The sequence below is a fragment of the Ixodes scapularis genome, unplaced genomic scaffold (genome assembly GCF_016920785.2).
Source record: "Ixodes scapularis isolate PalLabHiFi unplaced genomic scaffold, ASM1692078v2 PGA_scaffold10__122_contigs__length_95168666, whole genome shotgun sequence".
Taxonomy (NCBI): domain Eukaryota; kingdom Metazoa; phylum Arthropoda; class Arachnida; order Ixodida; family Ixodidae; genus Ixodes; species Ixodes scapularis.
The window spans coordinates 80,523,363-80,550,871 of record NW_024609836.1 but is presented as its reverse complement, the minus strand read 5'-3'; the positions used below and the strand labels follow the sequence as shown (position 1 = coordinate 80,550,871).

The 27,509-nt window shown below is 46.1% G+C and overlaps 2 protein-coding genes across 2 annotated transcripts in view; both read right to left on the bottom strand.

Moving 5' to 3' along the window:
- The window catches only part of LOC121047795, a 34,632-nt gene extending 20,566 nt beyond the window's left edge, over positions 1-14,066 (bottom strand). The window contains exons 1-4 of the mRNA XM_042288603.1: positions 14,027-14,066; positions 11,322-11,457; positions 1,806-1,951; positions 561-693 (exon numbers count right to left, since the gene is read on the bottom strand). Coding sequence (XP_042144537.1) covers positions 561-693; positions 1,806-1,951; positions 11,322-11,457; positions 14,027-14,066 — 455 coding nt within the window. The remainder of the gene's footprint in view (positions 1-560; positions 694-1,805; positions 1,952-11,321; positions 11,458-14,026) is intronic.
- Positions 14,067-19,154: 5,088 nt separating this feature from the next.
- Positions 19,155-26,651, bottom strand: LOC8041743. Its single transcript, XM_040217005.3, has 5 exons — positions 26,645-26,651; positions 26,099-26,228; positions 23,362-23,510; positions 22,437-22,569; positions 19,155-19,407 (listed from the first exon to the last, which is right to left on the bottom strand). Exons 1-5 carry the CDS (start codon positions 26,649-26,651, stop codon positions 19,155-19,157), a joined length of 672 nt encoding a protein of 223 aa, XP_040072939.1.
- Positions 26,652-27,509: the final 858 nt, after the last annotated feature.

Sequence of the window (27,509 nt, the reverse complement as noted above, 5' to 3'; positions counted from 1 at the left end):
GCTTGCAATTTAATGTTATAATTATAATGCAGTTAAATGCCCTTCTCCCCTTCTCCTTCTCCCCTTCTCCAGGGATTATTTCCCTTCTTCCCCTTCTCCGGGGATTATTTTCATCATTATTGTCCAGCTCGCTTTCCCCTTTGCATTGAACTGCATTATGATTATTGCAGTGTTATGTTTTTATTTCGCGAAAAATTAACATTTGTCTCATACCCTTATTGGCTCCTATCATATACAAAAGCAAACACATTTTGTAATAACAGCGTTTGGAATCTTCACGAAATGTCGCGTTTTCATCGGTCACATATCGCCCTGCATGCCGGAACATGCTCCTCTCATCGTCTGAAATGACCTCGGTGTGTTGCGATCATTAAACGCTTCTGTAATGAGGAAATGGGCCGCTCATGGTCGTGACTTGAGAATTTCTCGGATGCTTAGAGCCGGCAGAGTGATTTATCGCCATGTTTAGGCGATCTCGGAAACCTCCTCAGGGCCCCTTCAACTCCTCGCTATGTAAACATACACAAAGTTACACTTTTACTACACCTCGACCCACCTACCAGCAGGCGTGAGGGACCTTGACCTTGCGCGGCGCCTTGGACGCCGCGATGAAGAGGGCTTCCTGGAAGCGTCGCACGCAGGCGTGGATGCCGGGGCCGGCCTTGTTCATGCAGCCCACGTGCTCGAAGTACCCTGGAGGGCGGTCGGACACATTATTGCTCAGCGGGACTTACCGAGAAAGCGCCTTGACGTGTCAAGAGAAGCCGTGTTTGTTTTTCCTGCAAGAAATTTGCCCCTTTCCAGCCACTGTAAACAGCCCGGAGTGAAATGCTGATGTTTTAAGAGCGTCGAAAAGGAAACGTTGCGAGATGTTACGTAAAAGTCTCTTACACCGAGGCAAGTGGAAAAATATGGCTCCAGTCCTTGGTACAGGGCAACGTTACTAGAACCACTCGGTTGGGAAACTGCCATAGAGACTGCTCTGAAAAAGTGGCCCCAATCTGTCCACCAGAACCGAGCTAATGGCGAACGCAACGCCGCCATTTCTCCCGCAGCGGCCACTCTAGGAACTGCACGTTACTTCTATTTTGGCTTTAATCGACCATTTGGTGCCGAAACATATGCAGCGGAAGAGGTTACAGGTGTGCCACCCCCGTCTCCCCAGCGAACGCGCCGCGAATTTGTACCGAAGTTAAAATGCACCTAGGTAGGGACGCGCTACCTGAAAGGACCGCTGAGGCATGGTTGTATAAAAACAATATTAATTGTTCCGCAAAACCTTGCAAACTAAAGATGATAAAAACCTCACGCGCCCTTCATTTTGTACTACACTTCAACAAATTTCATACAAAAAGAGTCTTTTCCGTTTGTTTTTACGCAAAACATACTTTCTAAGAGCTCAATGTGACCACAGTACAGACAAATGATAAAGAGTGGCGCTGTTGTCGTATTTAGCTCGGTCTCGGTGGACGGGACGCCAGCGGCCCAGGTTTGGACGGCGAGTTTCCCAACTGCGTCTTCTAGTAACGTTGGTACAGGGTTTGGTTGCTTTACGAGTAAAAACTGAGGGAGAGGGGGAGGATTGAGCACCGAGCTCTGATTGGTAGGACAGTGGGTAGACGCCAAGGCTAACTGCTTTTGTCTCCACTCACTGCTCAAACGCGTTTGAAAAGAGGGTAGAGAGAGACAAAGGCGGTTAGACGAAGAGTCAGCAAGTGCAATTCGTCTTACGACCAAGAGGTGGCGTTTAAGGAATTCGAGGCCGCGGACAGATTGTAAGTCCGTCTGCAACTTTTCTTTCTCACGTCTGTGCAAGATGTGGGTCGAGTCGCATTTGCCTTCGACCTCCTCCTGAACGGCGTTGATAGCCACCAGGGCGGCGCCACGGGTGAACCCCAAGAGGCAGCGACTGGCGTAGTCCTTGGCGCAGCTCAGGCTTTTCAGCTCTTCACTGCAACGACAGACATTTATACACTTGTGCCTATTCCGAGGATGCCTCGGAAAGTGACGCCCCACATTTTTTTTCCCTTTCCGTAGCTAGCGTCGCTCGGTTGACCTGTGCACGTCCTGCACATGCCTGCACCGGCGCAGAAAAGTGTATGGCGGCGTGCATCCGGTCGTATCTCATTACTGGAAGCACACTACCCTAAACTTTTCTGGACCGGTGCGGAAAGTGCCGTCAAATTGAACGAGACTACTGTTTATTGAAGATGTACGGAATTCACATAACGTATTACTGCATGCTTTCTTTACGTATTATTTTCGACATAATGTCCGCTAATTTTTACGGTTTCACGCCACTTATGCCAACGAAGTCGCATAAAAAAGGCACGCGTGCCTTTCTTGTACCACATCGTTTCCAGTTTTCGTGGCACCATACGAAGCTATATACCCAAATCCTGTTTCATTTGTCTTGCTCTTAATCCGATAACACTCTTAATGCATCTCACAAAAGATTGTGTAGACACTGTCAGAGGCATCCTTCTGTATTGTATGGCGGTCACATTGGTCATACAAACACTGTCTGTAGGCATGTTAGAAATATACAGCATATGAAGAAACATTCAACAAACATTCTTATGGCGTGTTCGGGTTTGCATATTATTTTGTCAACATACACCTTCGGCGAACACGGTGCCTTTTGTATACGAAGCATGACCAGCGTGCACTTTAAGAGGCGATGTTACCTCTCTCGGACACAACGAGCGGCAACATATTTATATGGAAAAATGAACATTCTTAAAATATCCTCTTGGTACCGACAGCCAAGATTGTATTTTTAAAAATTAAATGCAATTCTGTCAACAACAACAAAAAAAGACACACGCGCACGCCCGCGTGGGCAAGCACACGCACAAACACACACGCACGTGCGCGCGCACGCACGTAGACGCACACACGCACGCAGACACATACACACACACAAACGCTGCCTAATTTGGCGGAGGCTCCCCGAGCCATGGTCAGTGAAAGCCACTTGATAAACGTCGTCGACTTCCGGTGTCTCTGACGACAGTTAAGTCATTAAAGTGACTGGCTCATTCAGTGCAAGCCAAGGAACAGCGGAAAGAACAAAAATGCCCTCCCCCTCTCACCCAGGGCGTCGTCTGCTCCGCCGAGTGGGCTGTACTTAACATCCGGCTGGCGTTCCAACTCGGTTTAAAATCGCGTCATTTTGAAAGTTTAAAGCGCAGATGAGCGTATTTTTTATATGTAAGTTAATGTGGTAATGCTATGCTCGATAAAAAGACTGACCAAGTCTAACCGCACTGCTACCTGCGTGCGAACAAAAAAAAAGAGAAAAAAAAGGAGAAGCTGTTAGAGTGGCCGGTCGCTCCGGCGAAAAGTAAATCCGGTTGCTGTAGCTATTTTACAATACGGAGTTCGTACTGGTGTAGGCATTTAGCGACAATGAGTGGAAGTCTTGAATAATAAATAAAAACGTGCTCTCCTGGCGCAATAGACGCAGTGGTTGAGGTGCCGGCTGACTCCACTGCTATTGAAGTAACGGAACAAAGATACGCGAGTTGATCATTTACTGAAATGACACACCAGAGCGCTAAAGGCTGATTTCGGAGTAGCCATAAATATTCTAAGAACGCAGACCACTTCATAACGGCAGCCACGAGCGAGTGTTGGGTGTTAGGTACAGCCCGCCGGTATCGCCGAAAGATAGAGAACGGCAACCTTCCGGCTTGTCGTCTGCTATTAGCCCCGAGAAGTTTGCGTGGCGCCCCCTCACGGTGAACCGGGGTGACGTCGCGGCGAGGACAGAATTTTTGCCGGACTCGCTGCGCTCGCCCTGCGGAGGCTGTGACGACGTAGCTTTCGACGCGCTCGTTTCTATTTAATTTTTTTTTATTTGTGCGTGTCTTTTGTATGAAGTGTAAATTATTATATGTGACTTTGTTGAGGTATGGCATGTAGCTGCAGGCGAAGCTTTCACGCATGGTTGACAATTGGCAGGCAACGCATAAATCACAGTTAGTGTATAAAAATGAAGAATTATGGCCACAATTGCAGGAGCATCACTATAGATATACACCTCACAAAATCAAAGCTACTGATTGTCTGAATGAATTGGCAGGTTATATATACTATTCTTTTATTGTATCTTTGTTTGTAAACAAAAACGCCGAAGCAGAAAAGCTGCATGTTAAATATATATTGTCTGGGCTGTGGAGAGAGAATCACAAGTGAGACAGCCCAAGTACAGGGATAGAGTAAAGAAAGAAGGAACACAGGCATATACCAGTTATTTGTTCACATCTGTTTATATTGCTCGTATATGACCTTTGCTGGATTCGGGTAGTTTTTCAGTGGACTCTACTGGTTCTGTTTGTGGACATGTTTATAATATCACTCAAGTAATGTACAACAAACAAAAGTGAAGGTGTCTAGCCCGTAATTAGCCCCTTAGCCTCTAAATTGATATCTTAGCTAAATCAAATTGTCCTGAAGCTAAAATACCAGAAGCTAACATGCAAACTGTCACCAGGTTCCACATTTTCTGCTCTTAGTGCTGCATCTACAACTGGACACTCGTTCGAATGCTGGTTCTCCTGTTTTCCTCTGTTGTCAGAGTCCAGATGTAGGGAGTTATGTGGCTGAGGAAGCTTTTGAGGAGCTGCAGCTGTGTCTCTTTTAATTGGAAAAGACATTTCATACTAAACGGTGTATTTTCCGAATACACAAGGCTGAGAAAATGAAAGAATGCCAGGAAAAAGTATAAACATACCAAAGTACGATACTATTGCTGTGCATATTTGGGGCAGTTCAATACATCCCATACAGGCAACTGGGGGTAATTCGACCGTTTTCTCTGCTACCATACAAACTAATTTCCAGTAATTGTGCCTGTTCTAAAATATATAAAAATGCCTGCATACGTGTACGAACTATATTGTTAATTCACGAAGAATCTGCATTTATGTAAAACAACCCTTTTCCACGAGTATTTTAAAGGCCTTTAAACCATCTGCGAACCAGCTCATACAGAGTATTGCACGCGCAGAGTCAGGTTCGCGAGCTAATTCGCGGACCGCCTGAAGGCCTTTAACATCAATGTCATTTGAAATGCCTGCAAAGCGGTATGTAATATTCTCCAAAATCATGAACATACAAGGAACAGACTTCTAGCTTCTGAAACACTTACGCCGCCACTTCACCGACCCCTCGAATGATCGCCTTGTGCCGTGTGGACCGACAGGGAGGTTCATCAGCGGAATTGCTTCCGCCGATAGCTTTCGGGATTCTCAACCCAATTATAAAGGTAAAAGTGACAAGCACGCTTTTAGAAGGTACGTAAGCGCGTCAGTATCGGCCTAGCCCAGCGTTTTGTACATCGGGTAAACAAGGTCCCGTTCCTCGAAGTGCTTGCGGCACACAAGGGCCGAACCAGGAAACCGGGGCAGGGGAGCAAGCCGGATCGGACATCGCGAAGCGGAGTCCTTCCCCTGACGTCACGGCGCACCTCACCCAATCAGGGTGCGGCGATCTCAGCGACGCTTGTGTTCGCTCTCGGGGCTAATAGCAGAACCGGGCGCGTGCCCTCTCTCTCGTTTTACCCCGCCGAACCTGCTGAACTTCCCAGATGTGGGGAGAGGGCGCTGCGGTCTAACAAAATGGCGCCGCCCTGAGAGCACTAAATGGAATGGTCTAGGTAGCGCCACTCGTTTTCCAAAATGGCGGTTGTAGTGAGGGTCAGAGATGCGGACTGGTATTCCAGTTGCTGGGCCTGTCTGGTGTGCTGGCTTCACTGAGTGAAACAAATTATCCCCGCTTATACGAGGGAGCTAGAGTGTGAGGCCCCCAGGTAACCTTTTTAGCCTGAAAACAAAAATGGTGTTTTGCGTAACACTTACGCCAGGAGGCTTGTTTTAATTCAGGAACGAAACCGAAATTAACTTCTATTTTGGATTAAATTTTCCGATATAGGTGTCAATTTCGTTTTCTGCTTTTCTAATTCAAGATGTGTCTCACAGCGCAATTATTATGCTAAGGAACTGGTTCACGGAAATGTTTTTTGTGACATATACGTCTCAGATCCAGATGCTTCCAAATATTTTGCACAGTTCAGTGCCGTTTTAAAGATAGGGTCTTCCATACAGCTCAGAGGTATCAGAACGTTTAATTTGGTGAAAAGATCAGCACTGATATTTCTGGGCTCTTGCTGCCTTTCCTCACTCAGATTATTGTAATCTAAAAAAAAAAAAAAAATGAACTAGGGGCCCTTTAATGGGTTTTTCGTCATTTAGATGATTAATTGCTTTAGCATTTATTTTAAGCACAAGATTAACATAATTAATCTAGATTATGCAAAATATTGCCACGGGTGATGAGATTAGAATATGTTCATAAGATGTATAAATTAAGAAACGCTGTTCTCACTACAAAAACCCAAAAACGGAATCCGAGTTAGACAACAAAAGTGTTTTTTTTTTTTTAAACAACGCGTGACGCATATAGTACTTTATCCGGTGTTTAAGTATATCTTGATACCGATGATAGAGATTTTCATACGCAAAAAAAACAAAAAAAAAACAGTGAGACATTTCTTTAAAGGCTATTATAGTTAAATGGCGTATTATTGTGGTGTTGCCTACATTACCCTAATCTGTATTAATTATAATACATTTAAGATATTTTAATGCACACTTTTTCAAGCTCTAATATAAATTGTAACCTATTATCTAATTCCAAACACATAAACAACTTTGGCAATCCCAAGTTTGAAAATTGTCATCGCTGGTGCCAATTGCAGCATTTTTAATCAACATGTTTAAAAAATGTCTAAAATAAAGGAAAATATTCTAGCTAGCCTGAGGAATTTATGTGCAATGGAAACGATTGTGAGTAAAGCATATGGTGCTATCAAAGTCGCGACTTTTGACAATCGGCAAAACTTCCAAATTCGCCGCCAATCCTTCCGGACCAAATGCACAGAAAAACAAAAGAGGAATTCCGTTTAAATATATTTCTTTTTAATTACGCAACTTCTCAAATCGTTTATTTTATTTTATTTGTACACGCCGTCGTTTTGCCAATCTCATCTTTCCAGTTCGAAGGAACGCATACCGGCTTGACGTCTGCTCCCTCACTGCAGCACGTTTCGTTGGCGTTGGAAAACCGGTACAGCAGAAGCGAGTTTCAGTATTGCGTTCACGAGCGAACGCAAGCACTGCGTGTTTGCGTTAACATTGCGTGTTTCACACTGCCCGTGAGCTGAGCCCAGAATTGCGGTCTTTGATTGTCGTCGCACGACGACGGCGCGCATACACAGTGGGGAGCATACAACTCTAACACAAACGTACGGTGTTTGCGTTTGCTTTTATATTCAATACTAAAACTCTCTAGATAGTAAGGCACAATCAAATACCGCCTGCAGCAGTGCATTAAAACAGTGGAGAGTGTTGTTTGCATTCGGAAATGATATTTCCTCGTGCCATGTTCACGAGCAGTTCCGCCGTGCCCGCTGAGCAGTAGAACCGGCCAGACCCTCACTAGAGTGCTTCCCGTTTCCGTCGCGAGAGGGCGAACAACGAGCTAGAGACGCGAATAGATCGTCGTCTATACTCCGTTCACAGCTAAGTTGACGGGGTGGTGGAGGCTACGTGCTTGTTTGACCAGTCATGGGTCGACCTTTCACCAAGTGAGCACGCTTTCGCTCATACCCTCGCACAGAGAGTGGAATCAGGTAATGAAATGGCGGTTGACTAGTACGGCGAATCCGAAGCTCCCACTAACCTGTCAGATTACGCACGGTAGCCAGACTTGATGAAAAACAAAACTGTTTTCCCCCCAAGGTGATCTTACTGGCTTTTGAAGTGTGGCTGCTTGCAAACCTGTATACAAGGCATTTTCCACTCAACCTGATAATGTGGGCCGATTACCCTTTGAAACGTCCATGGCTATTTGCAAACGCGTATGCAAGTCAGGTAAATCTGTGTGTGTGAAAGGGGGGAGGGGGGGCTTCGTTCCTTAAACGAATGGAAAATATATCCGGCGATAATCGAGGTGCATTGTTTGTGTCACCGTTCGACCGCGAAGAAACTGCGAACAAGTAAAATGCTAATGACTGAGCAGTTAAAGAAGATGACACGACGTTATGTAACAATGCGGCTTGTCTGCAATGTGGGTCCTAAGTGGACATTTAGGTTGCATCACCCCTCATGAGACTCGGCTTAGTTTTGACGGATGAAGCGGAAGCTGTGTTCGGCGTAGGCATGTCGGACGGGCCGGGGACTTAGTTGACGTGCGGTACGTTAATTGCGACCTTGAGGGGAGCTTTTCTTCATACACGTTAATTGACAAAAAGAAGAGGCGCGCGTTGCCCACTACTATATACCAACTCAACGTCCCGCCACTAGGGCGGCGCTGGTGTCGGCACTGCGCATGCGGAGACGCTTCCTCTCACACGGACTTCTGCGCATGCGCAAGGCCCACACCGGGTAAAGCGCGGACTTGTTTATAAACAGAGAGTTGGTCTATCTGTTGCAGGGTACGAAAATCAGGACAAGACCCTCACATAAAGTGCTCTGCTCGCCATGACCCGTGCTTTCCTCGTCTTCTGACGAATGTAAGTCATTTTTTTAATTACCTCGAAATTTATCGCGAGTGACAGTTTTCGGCACCATTGAAAACTGAGCCGCAGGTCGGCAGTCAAAACACTGATTGCGTCGACACAGCTCCTTGTTTCAAAGTGGTGGTCATTCTTTGTAGCCACGTTCTGCAGCCGCATACTCGAAACCACCCTAAACACAAAAACACACACACAAAAAAAAATGAGAGCAATGACCTGGCTACAAAGAATGACGAACACTTGCTAACAAGGAACTGTACCTATAAGAAGGATCGCCCACGGACTCAGAGGCGCAGGGAAAACAGTAACCCCAACACTGACCCAACCCCTACTGATTTCTAGAGTCATGTATACGGGATTCCATTTATCACCTCGATAAAAAAACAGCAATAAGGAAACTATAAGGAGTATGATGCAAGGAGAAGCATTGCAGCCCTCCCGTGAAATGTTCAGCTCAAGGAACTGCATAGATGCGTCTCCTTTCCAATCCTCAACTCCGAAGGCAACATGAGGAAATCCATCGAACCAGACTGATGCGCACACCCCCCTGATGAGCCATCGTGAAACTGTTCGGTCAAAATACGGAAAACATAGAAAACTTCCTTGAGCGAATGCCGCCGTGGGAACGGACAAACATGATTTCACCCACGCCCATTCCCAAGAAAATTGATCCTAAACACCAAGAAAGGAGGGAACAACGATACGTCTAAAAAACACGAGCAAGATGTGGAGATTACTCGGCAACTTCCCCGAGGCGGCAACCTACTACACGGACAATGCAGTAAACGAGAGAACTTCAACGAGTGCGCCTTCCTCTGTCCACTTTCTTGTCGCTGTGTTTTTTTTTTTTCGCTTATCTGCCGCGGTTACTCACCGCAGAAAAGGTAAGGGTCTTTCTCTTTGTCGAATGGAAAGGGGAAATTGAGGGAGAGTTTGCTCCTCTTTCTGGCTTCTCGTCGTCGACGCCTTCGCCCCCTCCTCCCACCTTGCGTTGCAAATACCACGTGACCCTGAATTAGCAGTTGGAAACACTCTCGAATGTAGGCACACTGGTGTTCGCTCGCCGTGGTCGTAAGCGCCATCTATTGGGCAACCATGGAACACTTGCTGTTTCCGTATATTTCCGAATTCCTTTTTGCGTATCCTTGTTGTTTCGTTTTTGTTTTTGTGTGAATATTATAAACGACCATTTCTCGATGCGGTCCACGGGCATTCCGCGGCTGCGAGCCTCCGTTCCCATTCATCGAGCGCCAAATGCGCCATCATTAACAGTTTTATATTGTCAATTCATATCCACTCGAAAAGGAGCTCTGCTCTGTTCACGCATTTTGCACTATTCTATTTTTTTTACCAAGTTTCGCTTTGTCTAATAAGTTGATTCTCAGTCCTTTCTCGTGTTAATCAACGGGAATGGCAAAACCACTACAAGACTATAATAGTGCGAGCTCTTTGCTCAAGGAGGCACCTCGGCTGCGTGAACTCTTACACAGCAGGAGCAACGGCCAAAAATAAAGGTATGGGCTCAGGGTTCTAGCTGTCAAAAATACCTTTACAATGATAGCATTTCTTTATAACGCTGCGACAAGAACTGTCAGAAAAAGAAAAACACTTGCATGAAGAGATATTTTTTCTATGTTGAGCTTAGGGAATTGTGCGACAGGACAAGGATGGTGAGCTTGATCTCGTTCTATTAATAACTTCCTATACACTGGTATGATGACGTTTTAAATCTTTTTATAACGTCAGGCGTGCGTCCACAGTAGACGTACATGAAAAACTAAAGAGGGAAAAACGACGAGCTTACAGAAAGCGCAATGATCCTTGTCTCAAAATCTCTGGGGTGTCGCTGGGACATTCAGCTGTTTTTCCGCGTGAAACACTGATGCTGCTTGCTTTGTTCGTTTTGTTTTGTCTCAAAATAGAAAAATGTGGCCCCCGCCTCCGTTGGATCTCCTGCTCTCAGGGGCCCCCACACTGGAATGAGTTTGATATCCCTGCTCTATGTAGTGAAATGCTGTTCCAGGGTCACCTCATATAGATGGCGCCAGCGTACCACCGTGTTCTCTAGAGAGCTCAGATTGAGAAGAAGTCTCATCTCAAACCGTGGGGAGCGTTTACAATTTAATGGCGGACACCTTGTGCGCCGATCGGTCGCAAGTGCGCATGTGCCGCATTTTCACGTGGCGAGGAAGAAAGGCGGATATGTTTGCAGACAGTAAACGCTTTTCGTCACCTGCTCGCCGCTCGTATCACAAAATACAGCTGGAAGCACTCCGTAATACATGTTTTCTCTCTCTAAATGTTGTCCTGCTCTAAGATATCCCAAGAACCTCGGTCCAGAGCAAACGCGAATGTGCGAACCAGCCCTTTTGGAACATATATAACGGTAAGTTTTAAGCCGCGGTTACACTTCTCATACATCATACGAAAGACAGTTTTGCAGACAAACTCTGAGGCGTGTCTCTTCCTCGTATGACTGTCCCATTGGTTATACAAAACAACTTCGAACATGCATAGAGCTTTGAACATGCACAGAGCATGGGTATGCTTCGAAGCATGGATATGTATAAAGTAAACATGCTTTGAAGATGCTTTGAGGCGCGGGTCCTCCGTAGCTAATACTGTAATTTCGTCTGCATAGAGAATGGTATGTGTTTGGTATACGAAGCATTAGCCGTGTGACGTGTACGGGGGCAACAGTGCGGCACACGTAACAGGGGGAGGAGGGAGAGGCGCTCACGTGCAGCTGGCGGCCAGTTTCTCCGGGGTGTCGGGGAGCTGCGAGGCCTTGGAGAAAACGAGGAAATCTGTGCCGCAGGAGTCGATGACGTGATCGCTGCAGCTCGCATCGTCCCTGAACTGCCCGGCCGCGCTGCCTGCGATTGCCCAGGAGGCGGTTGTTTCCCACGTCACCAGTGGCGTTTCGTCGGAACGTGTGTCGCTCGCGTACCGCTCGGGTCAATGAACCGTATGTAGAGCCTCTCGAGTCCCGTACAGCACTGTTGCGCTCGAGGGCGTTTGACAACATTGCTTTGAGACGCGGCCGCGAGTCACCAGGTCGTATCTGTGGTTTGCAGGAAGCGTGGTAACAAATTAGTGGAGCAACTTGGCACGCGGCATATATGAAGCACGATTGTCGTGTGGTTACCCGCAGTTGTAACGCGGTCACACGCACTCCAAAGGTTTGTTTACGCGTACACTGCAGCGCTAAATACACACTGGACAGCGTTTATGCAGCACTGACCTGGGTGTACCTTTGCACTTATGCAGCACGCTGTATCTGTATTGTATCACTTATTTAGCGCGATTTGAGCGATGTGTTAGCAAGGTCAGTGCTATATTTAGCGGTGGCTAATAGGGTAGTGATAGCGCTATATTTTATGTATGAACAGGCCTTTACGCGCTCAATCGCAGTTGTGTGAATGGACGTTTCACGGGGCTCGAATTACCTTTTTCCCGCGGTGCCACAATTTAAGAACGAAATGTTTAAGAACAACGCCCGCCTACGTGTTTCTTTTGTTTTTCAGAGGTTAATTTAGTTTTGGATATCACTTTTACCTCGTGGTTCGCGAGTGACCTCCTTCGAAAACACGATAGTAACAGCGACCTTTATCTGCGAAGTGCCATAAGTAATGCATGCCACACTGCATTTAAGGAGCCATTGTTTAAATTTGTTTAGAAGACACCAAGCTGTCGTTTAGGAGGACTGAACACGAATAAATTGTTTAACAATTTCCCCCTTAATTAAGCGATAAAATTGACGTCGCGTCAGGTAATGTGACGTCTAATAACGTGACGTTGTAATATCACGTGATACTACGATTTGACACTGACGTCACATCACACGGCCACATAACGTGACAGCAGGGCACGTGAAGTCATTTTTATACTAGATTTATTGAGAAATACACGTGACGTGGCACGTCGTGACGTCACGGTGTTGTCATGTTGTCACGTGACCTCGATTCGTACGCTAAATTTAGAGGAGTCAAAAATGAAAATTAACTTAACTAAAACTATACATTGTACTATAACTAACAAAAAACAAAATATTCTACCATTCGTATACAAGCTTGGAAACGAACCTTTAGTACAGGTGAACGAGTTTAAATATCTTGGCCTTACCATATCATCAAACTTAAGCTGGAAAACTCACGTTGACAATGTGTGCTCAGCTGCTAGGAAAAAACTCTGGTATCTCAAGCGCAATCTCAAGCTCGCTCCCCCTGAGACAAGACTAACTGCATATAAAGCACTAATACGGCCTACTCTAGAGTACGCTTCTATAATTTGGGATCCTTTTAGAGCCTATCAGATAAATAAACTAGAAAAAATACAAAGGATGGCAGCCAGATTTATATTGTCGAGATATCAGAGAACAGAATCAGTACAGGAAATGCTTAACTATCTCAACCTTCCAACGCTCTGTGACCGTAGAAAAATAGCACGCCTTAAATTCTTTTATATGCTACAAAATGGCCAATTTAATTTTAATACGGACCCTTACATAGTTGCTCGGCAGATCAGGCCTCTCAGAGGCAACCACTTAAACCACTACCAAATAGATACGGCAAATATTGATGCATATAAATACTCCTTTTTTCCAAGAACGATAACTGATTGGAACAGCCTACCACAAGAATTAACAACAGCAAATACACTAACCTTATTTGAAAAAAAACATTCTGAACCTTTTTCAGTGATATCTATCGAATCCTTAGTATTTCCTATTCACGTATAATCATGAGAAAATTGTGATGTTATTGTGTGATGTCTTTGCTTCGTCGCTGTTTGACGATTTATAAATTCAATGTCAAGCGCTATTTTTGTATGTTTGAATTGTTGTTGATACAGTGTCCTTGTTTCTTTTTGTATTTGGTCATATGTATTCTCGTGCCTTGTGCACCCCTGTAACAACCCTAACGGGTTAACAGTATACCTAAATAATAAAATAAATAAAATAAATAAAAGCGTATGTACGGACATAGAGAAAAATTTGCAGCTACATGGATTAATACACTTCTTTTTCACTCCCTCATATTGAATTATTCGTTTGTGTAATTGTGTGTATGTTTAGAAAATCGGAAGTTAGTCAGCACTAATGAACGTGTTAGTGTCTCCGGCAAATTTTAGCCTTTAGCATGCGTCACGCAGTAGTGATACACGACAGATCTCCGGTGCAATGCTCATCCAGATCCAAACGGGCAGAACTGGGGATTGAAGCCTGGGCGCGAACTTTCGGTCTACGTGCTCCGAGCTGCCTTCTGTCTACGCACTCGGACACCAATCCTCCGCCATTCGTAATTCAGACTAACACAAATCTGACACCAAACGAATCGTCAGTATAAAAGTCCACGAGATCCGGAAATTTCAGGAAAACCCTTAGGCAGGTCTGGTCGAGACTTTGAATGCAGAGCGACGCGGAGTGCGCACGGTGAAGCTCACCTAAGGCCACCAAGAGCCAGCTCGCCGCAATTCGCACCATCCCCGGAGCCGCTGGGACTAAATTGAGCGACGATCTCGCGGCTGAGGTAAGGTTCGTTCCTTTATTCGGACGTCCGGCACACTTTCGCCAGCAACCGATTGGATAAGACGCGTGGCTGCCTTGACTCAAATAAACGCTGCTATCGTGCGCGCGCGCGCGCGACGCGAGGCGTTTTCAGAGAAGTGTGCCTAGAGTTCAGAGTGCTTCCAACTGCTCGATAGGGCTCACGTGATTTGTAGACCGCGTTTGCAATACCATCTTTTGGGGAGGTGACGAAAGCTTTGGTCGTCTGCAAGTGTGTCTGCTTTCTCACCCACTAGCTATCCTCCTTCTTTCTCCACGCGACAGCGACCGATTCACCCAAAAAGCGTCCGATATTGAATTTAAAAAAAAGAAAAGCTCTCCGTTGTTTTTGTTGCTTCCTCTCTTAAGTCTAGGCTCTCTAGCGCGCAGTGTGCAAGGTCGCGTGTCTGGTCGACGCCCGCGTCGGGCCCTGCGGGGGATGCCTGGCAGAGACGGGGTCGGCGCTCACGTAACGCCGGTGCCACGAGCTTCTCAAGGTTGGCTGAGGACCAAAGCAGCGACACGTTGTTCCGATGCTCGCTGTATCGGCGACAAGAACTTATAAAGCCCCATTCACCCTGCTCGAAAACATCATACAAAAAGACTTGGAGTTCGCTGCGGACATGGTGACAGAATTTCCTGCGGACACGCACCTCAAGTGTGTTTGGAGCATGTTTGCTTTATATACATTTCCGCGCTTTGAACATGTCTACAGACAGTTTTTTTTGTTGAGCTATGTGACGCAGTCACTCAAGAAAGAGTGTCGCCTCGGACAGTGTCCTCTCACTGTCTTTCCTGTGATGTATTAGCACAGGGACTGCGGCTGAAAGAAGGAAAGAATGAAGCAGGGAGGGACGTGGGTCGCCGCTACGGAGAAATTCACTACCCGGCTTGAGGATAACAGAAATCCGAAGGTGGCTGAAATGAAATTTAGGAATTCTCCCAATTAACGGCGTGCTTGGGCTGTGAGTCGAGCTCAGGGTCATTCTGAACTTTTTTTGTTGTGGTGTGTGCGGGTGTTTGGAAACGATTGGCCAAGCCTGTCTACCTCGTAAAGTATACAAGAGGTATTTACGTGCTCGGGCTTGCCTATAGTCGACGTGGTGCATCTGGGATAAGGAGCCCTTGAGAAGTGGGAACGGGCAAACTACTCAGGGAGTGACGATGCAGCGAGGCTTTGCGCTCTTTTTGCTACACTGTGACTACCGGAAGCACGCGTGTTCGATGTCCTCCGGTGCGCCGCAATTCTGTCGGGTGGGGTTACTCCCCCGCTGGACTTTTTACGGAATGTATCTTGTGTCCGCACAGTTTTCCATCGATGATTCTCTTGGGAGCTTACAAGTGATCGCAGGAGGGGCTGGTTCCTTAGCAACCCCTGGGTGTGGCTGGCACTTCTCTGTTAAGAAATCGCGTTCAAATCTCCCTGACTCGTTTTATCGGTGAAGAGCGACACTAAGCGTGTCGATAAGTCAGGAGATCAGCTTTCCCGTGGTCCACAATACCAGTGTGCACTGGCAACGACTCAAAAGCAAGTCACACGTTTTTAGGCAAGGTGGCGCAAGCTACCGCCCGTTATCAAGGGTAGAGCCGTTACTATCCATCTGTCCGTCCATCTACCCATCCAACGGTAGTAGAGAAAATGGAGGGCAGACGTTAAATTCATCAGGACGATCACTCTTCCCGAAGCTAGCACAGGCCCTCCAGGTATGACGTAATAAAAGTTATTGCCATGTTAAACCTATCCCTGACGCAACAGTTCTGACTACGGATGAAGACCTCCATCGTGGCAGTCCCTGTCGCAGAGCCTGTGGAACTTTCGGGGAACCTACTATACATACATACCTGAAGGCTGGTCCACACATTTCCGTTTTACTGTGATGAAGTGCGTTGCGTTCCCTTGCAGCCGCTTAGAAATATGTTCACACACTTGCAACCGAGTAGGACCAGTTGAGACAAGACCGGTCTTTAAGCCTCTTGCGACGGCTTAGGACCTGCTCCACAGCAGCGCATCTGGTCCTAAGCCGTCGCAAGAGGCTTAAGAACAGGTCTTCTCAAAGCCGGTCCTACTCGGTTGCAAGTGTGTAAACGGGCCTTAACACACCCAGAGAACACACTGGCACACTGGTGCCATCTATCGGGTAGTTCTAGAACGCGTTCAACGCGTGTGCATAGGCCGATGCAGTACTTGCAAGATAGGGTTCACGTACTATCTACGGGAAATATAACATTCACAAAATCATTTTAGGCCCACAAGGCCTGCATCTTTGCTCCCTAAACGTCATCACTAGTGGAGGCACTCAGCGCCACCTAGCTTACGTCAGCATCGCTGCCAGCGCCTCTTGAAGCGGCTTGCAACAATCGTGACGCTATCACCCTGCAACTCCAAGACGGACGTGTCTGCCACTTGGCGCCGACTCTTTCTCCAGCATGTTTGCCGCTTGGGGCGGGTGGGGATCCACTTATGATGACGTCATCCGCAGGCCTTGTCTTCTACGTGGTATTCGGAGAGCAAGTCGTCTGCTTCTTGCGCAAGGGTTGCAGTGACGTCAGAACGACGCCGAGTTCTGATTTTCTTTGATTGAAGGGATAGTGGGTAGACTTGGCTCAATGCTGAATGCCTTCACGTCTACCCACTATCTTTTTTCTAATCAGCCAATAAGAGTTTGGTTTTCTGATACCGTCGCAACCCTTTTGCAAGAAGCAGACGAACTTGCGCTTCACATTGGTCTGCGACCGGTTTTATTATAATCAGAGACCAGGGAAGCAGAACCGATACGTATGGCAGAGACGGCGACATCCCCTAGGAATTGCATGTAAATATGAACTGCTGTGGCGAAGGGGTCGAAATGTGAATAGTATAGCTAGGGCGTATACGTTAGTAATATCCATTTTTGATATTACACTGATCCGCGGCCATTCCCACATTTGAGTATACGCCAAGAGCTCAAAGGCAAGAACAATAAACACCTGTTCTCTCCACAGGCAGGAACCTGCACCCTTGAGAAATTTCTTGCCTTCACACTAAACCGCGGCAGAAATACGTGCTCTCTCCAGCTGTCTGCTGGCGGTGAATCTTGTACAACAATCCTTCTGCTGTGCCTTCAGGGTGGAGTGATCTTTTGCAGAATAACTCCGGACCAGTGAGGTTGAAAAGAATCAAAGAAACAGTTTGTTAATTTTGGTCCTTTTTTCCTTAATAGCATATTTTCGAGAAAAAAACGAAAAAAAAAACAGGCATTTTCCAAAACCTTTTTAGACACTTTTCCTAGGTTCCTGACCCTCGTTAGATACATTCATTACACACAGTGTCTAAAATTGTTTTCAGTACCCCTTGAAAGGAATGAGTAAATTATATCCGATCGGTTCGCATTTTTCACACGTGTGACGCAAGTAAACTAAAAAGCGACATTGCTGAGTCAAAAACTTATTTTGTTGTCGTTTAAGTTCAGAAACAGAGGCAAACCTTTTTTGTTTTTTTTTGTTTTTGCGGAAGCTTGAAAATTACGGTGTTGAAGTATCCGTAAATGTCTGTCCATACAGGACACTTCAGAAATTGTCAGGCGACAGGACTCCGTCGAAAATTGTGGAAGTTGAAGCGCCCGGCAGTCCGGCAGTCCGATGTCTGTTTGAGCACCACCAAGCAAACATCGCGATTTTTCCTCTCGCTTGGTCCGCTTTACGGGGACCTCGGTGCTCGTCAGATTTGACGTCACATGGCACCGGCCAATGCTGTTCATCTGTTCTGCCGGGCCCTCGTATTCCTGGTCGTGTTCCAAAATTTACTCGATTTCACACCCGGGTAAGGCTTTTGTACCTTTGTGTTCGAAAACCTCCCCACGTTTAGCGTCGCTCTATTTGTATTATCACGTGACACAACCGCCGAAGTAGCTGGGATCTATTTGGGTAAGAGTTTGAACATAACCCCTTTTCTTTCCTATTTTTGAGACCTGGGAAGTAGTGGAGGTATTGAGCGATTGACTAAAAGCCAACAGTGCTTGTGGGTTGCTTTCCGAACCCACGTGATAAGCATGTTCAAAGCCCCCGTGGACGACGCGGGCGAAACTTGACGCCGTTAATGAAATTGGGTAAGAAACACTGCAAAATAAAGTCACCCACCACACAACTTTAGTAATGAATTAAGCGTCCGTACAACCGTTAGAAGAAGTAAATACATGAAGATTCCTGGAATTTTGGTTGATAGTGATGATGGAGTTGGATGACCGTTCCAATCACGAGTCCCCGGTGGGACCGCGGAGGTGACCCAGTTTTTTTCGTTGCTGAGGTAGTGCGATGGAGGGAGACTCGAGGAAACAAACATTGAGATGAACACAGAGGCGCTTGTAGATGGGACACAAAAAACATACCTTGGGAGTCAATATAGAGCTTGTTAGCGATACTAAGCAGAAAAAATGAAATGATGTTGCCAACTGCGCTGCTCGTTTTGGACAGTTTGATTACGAGCATATTCCCGCGTTTCTGGTGCGGATTCTAGATGGCGTGCTCAAGTTGGTGTCGAACGTGGCTTTTGACGGGTAGTGGATAGTGATGGCGGGGGTGGTGGGGTGCTTTACAGGAATCTATTCATAAGTTCAAGAAGTGTTAGGAGCAACGCCGCTGGCGTGAGTAGGTACAAGCACCCCTTTTAAGAGGCACTCGTGTCGCCCGGAGTTGTGACACAGCGATCTGGTAGGACGTATTTTTAGGTGTCCAGGACTGGCGCTTCTGAAACTGGCCACATAACTCATCCTAAATAACAAAGCCATAGTGATGCGTATTCGATGTCACTTAATTAAAGAAGGTCAACGTGGAAGAGGTTGGACACCAGTACTACGTCAGCGGTCGGCTGAAATGCATGTTCAATCAGTAGGAGCACGAGTCTCTGGTGAACGTTGACACAGTAGCCGTGTCCAAACTGTTCCTTGCGTTGGCCTTCATTGGGTAACACCGAAAATTCAGCACTACGACCTCGTCACCTAAGAGGCGTCGGGCCAAGGAGGCTGTCGCCTCAGATACGACTGATAGGCGTTACGGCAGCGTGGTCACGAAGGCCTTGAGCAAGAGGATGAAGCTCCGAGGCGCGGTCTCGTTCGCGGCGAGGGCCGGGAGCTTTCCCAGGGACTTGCAGTCGGACGAGCCGCTCTCGTAACGGCCGCAGAAGACTTTGACCAGGTCACCGAGGACGTGCTCGGCGGTCTCGTGAACAAGCTGGATTGTCTTGGGGTCTCCGCAGGCTTGCTCGAGGCTCTCTTGCTTGCAGCGGAACAGGCCGTTGTAGGCACTGCAAAAAAAGAAGAATAAAAACGGATTACTTAACAGTTAACGAGAAGCTTATCCAAGCCAGCGCATGCTTAACTTTGTCAAGGGGTTCCTTCGTCACCATACATTCTAAATTCACGCAGCAACAACGAGCCCTCACTTATACAGCAACGAAGCCAGAGTATTCCAAGGATCGGTCATCTCACCGATGCTCTTTAATATTCTCATGAGATTCAAAGCGACGGCCCTTGAAAATGAATATACCGTCAGATTTACGGTTTATACGGACGACATCACGCTCTGATTGGAGTATGATGATTTCGAAAGCACAGAGCGTGCATGTGAATAACTTCAGAACGCACTCCTCCTTATCAAAAAAAGCATGCAAGTATCGCCGAAAAAAAAAAAAAGTTTCCGTATCGAGGGATCTACCGAGAAAAGAATGAAAATGTCATTCACGTTACAAAAAAAAGAAAAAGACCCTTTTCCAATTTGATGAAGGCTGGATTCGTAAATTGGTGATTCACATCAGTTTCGAAGAAGGAGCGAACACGTGGCTCAAGCAACTCGCACCGGTTTGGAGGAAGTTCCTCCATCTAATTGGGCGCATATCCAAGAAGTTCGGAGGAGCAGCACAAGACATTGCCGGGAAGCTTGTGGAAGCCGTCCTAGTTTCACGCGCATGTTACGGAGCTATACGCTATCAGCTCACACAAGTATAGCTACTGAAACTTGAAGGCCTCTTCCGACAAACCGTGCGGATCATACCCGGACTCCCGCATCACACACGCACGAAAGTGCTATACAGGTACAGTAAACTCCCCGCTCTACAAGATATATCAACCAAGGCAAACAACGACCAGGCACAACGCCTTCGCACCCCGCAGGGTTAACGTCTTTTGGAATACGACGACCACATATTCCACGTGACAACGTTTGACTCCACGGTACCCCCCTGGAAAGACATACTCATGACCACAGCAAAACCTATACCTGGGATTCCGTGTTTTCGGATAAATTTGAAAAACTCCGAAAAACACCCGTCGGCAAAATTTTGGTCAATTCGGATTTTACAATTAAGTTTAATCAGCAGTATGGGGTCAATAGTTCTGGGAAAATGCCTTCACATTTACCTTTCTAATCTCAATCAGGATAACAGGTCATTGTACTTTCGGGTAGCGACAAAAGTCACTGCTTATGTTTCGAGTTTGGGTCCTACTATTTGTACTTTAGAGAGGAAGGAAAGGTTGTGACCATAGAGATTGCATAAAGTGGGGAAGAGGGGCAGTTGAAACTTCTCTATTACATCCTTTACCACTCCATCTCGCATGGCCGCGGGGTTGGTTCATGGAGTAGGTTGGAATGAATACAAGCTTCTCAGCGACTACCTCCAGGAGCCTAGTGATTTTAAAGTATCGACGTTTATCTAGGGAACACTTGTGTGCAACTTTTGTCGTGGGACAAATTGTATTTCTAATGGTAATGGCACGAACGCCAAATCTAGCTGAAGAAATATTAATTGATAAAAGCGCATTTGTTTTTGATCTAGCGTACGTTTACACACTGATATTATTTATTTATTCTTAATAGGAAACACTGCGAAATTCAACTCTGAATTTTGGAGAATCGGGAATAGAACAAAAATGAACTCCGATAAAATTCGAATTTTCGGAAAGAATCAACTCCGATAAACAGCCTCCGAATTGGACGAAAAATAAACTTCGAAAACATGGAATCCTACTTATGCCCGTGAAAGTAACTACCAAAAGAGTGCGTATGCGCAAGCAGCTCCTGCGGCATGCCCCAAAAGAACGGAAGATCTACGTGGGCGGACCATGGCAGCATTGCGGCGGCTTACTGGCTCAGCTGCAACTGACACCTTTGGAATGCAAAAGACGTGCAGAGCCTTTCTACACCCGACATTATCTCCACAACGGAGCTCGAGTTGCAGGCTGTCCTTCTGGGAATAAGGAAACTGATGGAACACACATCCTAAAAAGTGACTAAAACTAGCATGTTGACGGACAGCCTGGAGGCTCTCAAAACGCTACGAAACCCCGCACGACGGAACTCTACGCCCTATACTTATTAAGGAACTCAGCATGAAATTCCGAAGAGGCCATAACATCAAAATACGTGTACAGTGTACACCAGACCACGCTGGGAACACAGGCAACGAGGAGGCACACATTCTTGCGACTGAGATTCTTCTCAACCCCCCCTCTATTCTTCAACGCCCATCCCTTAGAGCAAACTGTCCCCGGAAGAGCAATGAGCAGTAACAATACATAAGAGCAAGGAGCAGCTTCGGCACACCATATCCATACATCCCATACCCAGACACACTCGAAGGAAGGCCCAAGTCCTTACCAGTGCTCGCTCTGGTTAGGCCACAACTAAGAACGTCATCGGAAGATAGGAAAATTACAGGAAGCATAAACACAGAGAGTATTCCCGACCAACTCATTTTCAAACAGCGTCGGCAAGAAACCTCAACCATAACCGGTCCTGACCGTCTCTGGAATCCATTAGCAACAACCACAGACCTCCTGGGGTCCAAACTCTCATAGACTGTAAATACTGATACGAATCATATAGAAGAAAAACTACTCGCGCTGTGGGCCTTTGCCAAAGAGGACCAACTCGTCAGCAGAACCTGAGGATTGCAAACGCCCTACCCCCCACTCACCCTCTCCCCAAACTGGCCAGAGAGCCCTCCAGATCCAATAAATTCAATCATTAATTGATTGATTCATTCATTCATTTTCTCAATACCACTTAGAACGTGCGTCAGAATCGCTGCTTACATGTCTTTCAGCGTCTCACAAAGAGCGCGACGCTAGCGGGCAGCAACGCTAAGATAGACTCGTCTGCCTCTTCGTGGCATCTCTCGTTTAGCTTCGGTGTGTTTGCCGCTTCGGGCGGGCCGGAGATCCATTAAAAATGACGTCATGAGCAGGCCTTGTCTTCCAGGTGGTGTAGGCAAAACACGCGCCAGTCGAAGACGTGTTTCCGGCCCCGTATTCCTGAAAGCCGTTTTAGGGCGCTTACCAGCATCCGTAAGGAATCCTCTTGCTGGTGGCAGCCTTTAGGGCGACCGTGTACAGCTCCTCCTTGAAGAGCTCCACGCACTTGTGAATGCGCTCACCAGCTTTGTTTAGGCAGTGCGCGTTCTCTAGGTAACCTGCGAACACACACAAAAGCACCTTCCTCTGAAATTCGTCGGCAGCATATTCGCCGCAGGAAACTAGTATGTCTGTTTTCTGACCACTTGAAAGGTTTTTCATCCCGTGATCTGTAATCTGCAAGTGCCCATCGGCGTGCTCTAGTTCGCTGATTTGCCTCACTGATACACTGAGCCACTGATTTACCTCAAAACTGGTTTAATACACTAGCAGACATATGTGAACTAGTATCCCAATTGCAAGAAACAATATATATGTTTTTTTTTTCGAAGTTATTGAAGTTTTAATTTTGGTCCGAGAGGCTAGGAGACTTTACTGGCAACAATAAAAACGTGACGTCAGATGTCCTAAAATAAGGCAATATTACCAAATTGTTCCCGGTGGATTACAAGAAATTTTGACGGTGTTAAATGAACGTTGGTTAAGCTCACTTTACTAAAATTAAAAAAAAGCATGCTCAAAATACTGTTTCTTAGACTGCCTGCTCGACTTACATGAAATACGTTATGTGACGACACCCACTGGAAAGTGCGGGAGAATTTGAATATTTTTGGAATCACGGTCGTTCCCCGTTTTATTCATCCTCCATTTTGAATTCCGAGATAATAAATAACCTGCCTCCCCCCCCCCCCCCCCCCAAAAAAAAAAAAAAAAAAAAAATCTTGGCAATACAAAAATTTGTTTAGTTTGGTAAGCTCAGAGAACCTTTCAGGGTATCAAGCGCCCAATTTTTACCCCCAAAAGAATGGAGCGCCAGAAAATGTGTGGTGAATCTCGAGCAATATTCTCACGCTTGTGGTTCGGGTGCGAGGAGTCACACTTCCTGTCCATTTCCTCCTTGAGCGTGGTGAGGGCCGTGAATGCGGCGCCACGGAAGAAGCCCACCACCAGGCAGCGCTCGGCGTAGTTCCGGGCGCACGCGAGGCCCTTCAGCTCCCGCCTGCAATGATCGACCGTCGTGTTCTCCTCTTTCGCCGACTCACTCTGGCTAGTATGCCTGCTGTAGAGAGAAATGCTCGAAGACGCGCAGAAAAACGAACCGTACTTGATCGGATGAAACAAAGGTACCATCTCGTCGCGGACAAAATATTTTTCTTTTGGCGTCCTCGTAACCTTTTGCTCCATTCGGTCAAGTTCTGGTCATTCATCTGCATATTTTCGAATATTTTATCTTTAAAGACCACGTGGGGCGGTTAAAGTACCCCTAGTATAAGGGGCATTCGCTGAACCATATTCGAGTACACTCTTCACCGTGCATGCCCAGAACGAGCTCATACTTATAGGCTCCTAACACTGGCTGTCGGCGATTGTGTAGAATACACGCTGGTATAGCACTGTGAAAGCCAGACGGTCAGCTGCATGTTGAGTGGCTGCGGTCTCTGCTATGGCCGCAAGTGAATACCGCATATTCGAGACTCCATTGACCTATAGGGGTCTCCGTTATCGGGCAAATATGGCAGCCTAAACAGGTCGTGCCGTACACGTTCCAGCTCAACGCACAACGTTCGGGTTTCGCCAGGTAAGCTTTGGACTCTAAATGGTTTGCTCACGATTAATAGGCTCTCGTTTCAGACCTGCTGCGATGTGTCGCTGTAAGCGCGAGCTTCCGGTGGCTTGACCACCTTCGGGGAAGCGAAGGAAGTACCGTCCACCGTCCTTCTACTGTGCTCAGTAACGTTGATGAACGCACAATTTCTGGTTCCCGCGGTAGGTTGGGTTCAGAGCTACTTGGGCAACACGCAGGTACCACAGTAACTACAGTAACCGAGACAACTGTTCCACCTCGACAGCCGCCGACAACATGTAATCAAGCAAGCCACACTCAGAGACTAGCAGAAACCGCAAAGCACCTGTCCCGTCCAGTTAAGTTCTTTGCCGCTAGGTGCCGTCTGTTTTGCAGGAATCGCGAATAGTCACAGTATGACAAGGTGTGATGCGCCGAAAAAAAAAAAAAAAAAGCCCCGAGTAACAATTTACGAAGCAAGAAGCGTTGACATAATTAGTCATGCTATGCGTTTCTTAAGCTCTCAGGGACGTAAGCACATTAAACGCCATACTCAATGCCCCGAACGAACTTTTTAAATTTTTTTTTAGATAATTTTTAGACGTAAACATATGTTCAGCCTCGCCATTCAGCGAGTTCGCTCCGTTTATTTGCGGCGATTGGCTCTCCCAAAAGCATTGGGAGAAAGTAGTCGCTCCATATTTTTTCTCTTTTTCTAGAGCGACTTCTGTTCGGGAAGCGTGTTCGAATGAAACAATTGATTACACTGCTCAGTGTAGAACGACCATAAAAACGGAAAACATAAATAGAGGCACTGACAATATAATAAAAAAAAACAGGGCGGGGTTTATTATGTTCTCTCCTTCCTGATTGGCTCTTCGGAGATCTTGGTGGCTCGTGCCCTACTCTGATTGGCTGCAGAGCGAGAAGAGAATGTTCGGGATTCACCAGGCCAAGTCCTTTTTCGAAATTCAGTCTGGCCACTTTGATCATTATCGTCATCATCTGAGGAATGGCATCTGCGCCGCACTTATAAAGGCATTCTACTGACTGACGAAAAAAGGCGTTGAATATGCTCCTAAGCGGACTATGCGAGGTGTATACATTTGGGGGTTAGTACATGTCGACGCAGAAATTGGACACAAAAGCATCGTAAGCGTTCATTTCTAACTCAGAATCAGTGAATCTGTGGGCGGCACACAATCGGCTCTAACGCGCTTTGGTGTTTAAAATTTTATCTAGGCGTCTATGTGGGTTGGAGCTTCGTTCTGACCGGTTGCATTTTCGTCACCATAGAAACTGAAAGTGACTGAGAAAGAACTTCAAAGTGGTGAGCACGTCCTAGCCTGCCATTGACTTGCGAAGGTGAGGGTGCTTGATAGAATACAAGTTCATTACCGACATTGGTATGGCAAAATTTAAGCTGCTATATGATCCCCCAGATGAGTGCCATCTGGTAGAGCATACAGCATATAGTAGTGGATCATATAACAAGCCCCTAGCTGTTCTTATCACAATGTCGATACCCTTTCTATACCTACTGGTCGTGATGTGCTCTTCGTTGCAAACGCACCTAGTAGGATCTCCGGTAGATGTTGAAACTGCGATTCATATTTGAAAACAGACTCTTGTGTCAAGCTTAGCGTAATTGAAGGAATAAACAAATAAGACAATGCACAACACCTTCACTTCTGTACGTGACGTCTCATGTCTGTTCGTACCGCTCCCGACCCCCGCCGCCATCTTGATGCCTTTTTTGTTCAAGGCGGGTACGACCGGCGATGGTTACGATTTAGAAAATGCTACTTTCCGATCTTTAGGTACGCGGTGTCAGGAAACTCGGACGACGTGGTTTGGCTTAGTCGTGGGCTGTTCTGACATTTATGGTGGACACAAAAGTATTTCCTGCGATTTCAGGTAATTCCACATATCATCTGGCAACCATGATATTAAGCACCATGACGGCTCCAGTGTCATCCCTCTTTCCGGCGTATAGTTCACTCAGTAGGCGTAGTTGAGCTTACTTGCAACTCTCTTCGAGTTCGCTGAGCGTTTCTGCGACTCGTGGACCGTGGGCAAAGGCCACGAACTGTTCCCCGCATGCTTCGATCACGGCGTCGTTGCACTCCGGAACATTCTTAATTTGGCAAGCCCCTGAATGGAAGACGAGAAACACAGTTCAGGAACAAGCACATCACAGGAAATAGAAATGGAGATGCATGTTCCCCTGAATTTCAGAAAAGGAAGGAGGGGGTATCTAAAGAATCCAACAGAGACAGGTGCTTTCACTTCTTTCATGCGTGCCCCAGCGTGAACAATTCCTTGGTTGATTTTCTCCGGGAGATTAAAAATATGCATGGTATCAACCCTTTCATTACATGAAAGCTTTATCGTATAAACGTTTTGTGACAGAAAATGTTCATGCCACGAACACTTCATGACATCACCTTACTCGCGTTATGAAAATTTTGATGTAAGATCGTCTGTGATTTTAAGTATTCCTAATGTCAAGTAAGCTCTTCATGATAAGGAAGGCTCGTATATGGTATTCATCATAACACAAAACGTACCATTCATAATTTGGAATAAATAAACGAATTGTTTTATGGTATGAAAGCTGCAACACGGAGCAATGTCATGAAAAATATTATATTATAAAAAGTGTCTAATCTAATGGTCAATGCATACGTAATGGTATTTGTTATATTGTACACTTTAGGACATAAAAACTTAATAATGTCAAGGGTTTTATTATACAAAAACTTGGTCATATACCAATAAGCTTGTCTCGACTTTCGGTTGTTTCGTATATTTGAAGAATGGAAGCATCATGATTTAAATGTTTAACGCTGTGAAAGGTCTAGAATATCTACTCTTTCATGACACGAAAGCTTCATAGCACAAAGTTATTTATTATTCAAGCAAAACCCGCAGCACCTCTTATTGATTATTGCGGGGAGTATTTATAATATAATGATGCATTACACAAATATCTCAGAAGCTGAAAACTTCAGATTATAAGGAGATTCGTGAAATGAAAGGGCCACTCGTCGATGTCCAAACGCACTGCAATGACTTTAGGACAATTATAGTTACGAGGTAGCATACAGTCAGTTGTATTTGCGTCGTTTTGATATTTGCAAAAATGCCATCTTTGATTACAGATACCAATTAAATAAAGAAATGGCCATTCGCAAAGCAATCAAAAACACCACCTCAATCACCACTATACTAACACATCGCACAAAAGACAGTTTGCAGACGCCGTCTGGGTGCGCGTTTCTTCCTTGTTGACAATTCTGTCACATTGGTCGCACAAAATCTACCTGCAGACATGCTCAAAGCACACAACTGTATGAAGCAGATATGCTACGCACATACGCGAGGCATGTCCGAGGATACTTTTACCAATATGTCCGCAGAAAACGCCGTGTG

Bases quoted from the DNA above. Each gene is read 5' to 3' on its own strand.
- LOC8041743 (XM_040217005.3), bottom strand. The intron at 22,570-23,361 runs GTGAGAATATTG...GTGTGTTCGCAG, and splicing joins CTCGCACCCGAACCACAAGC to GTTACCTAGAGAACGCGCAC. The intron at 19,408-22,436 runs GTAAGCGCCCTA...CTTTTTTTGCAG, and splicing joins AGGATTCCTTACGGATGCTG to TGCCTACAACGGCCTGTTCC.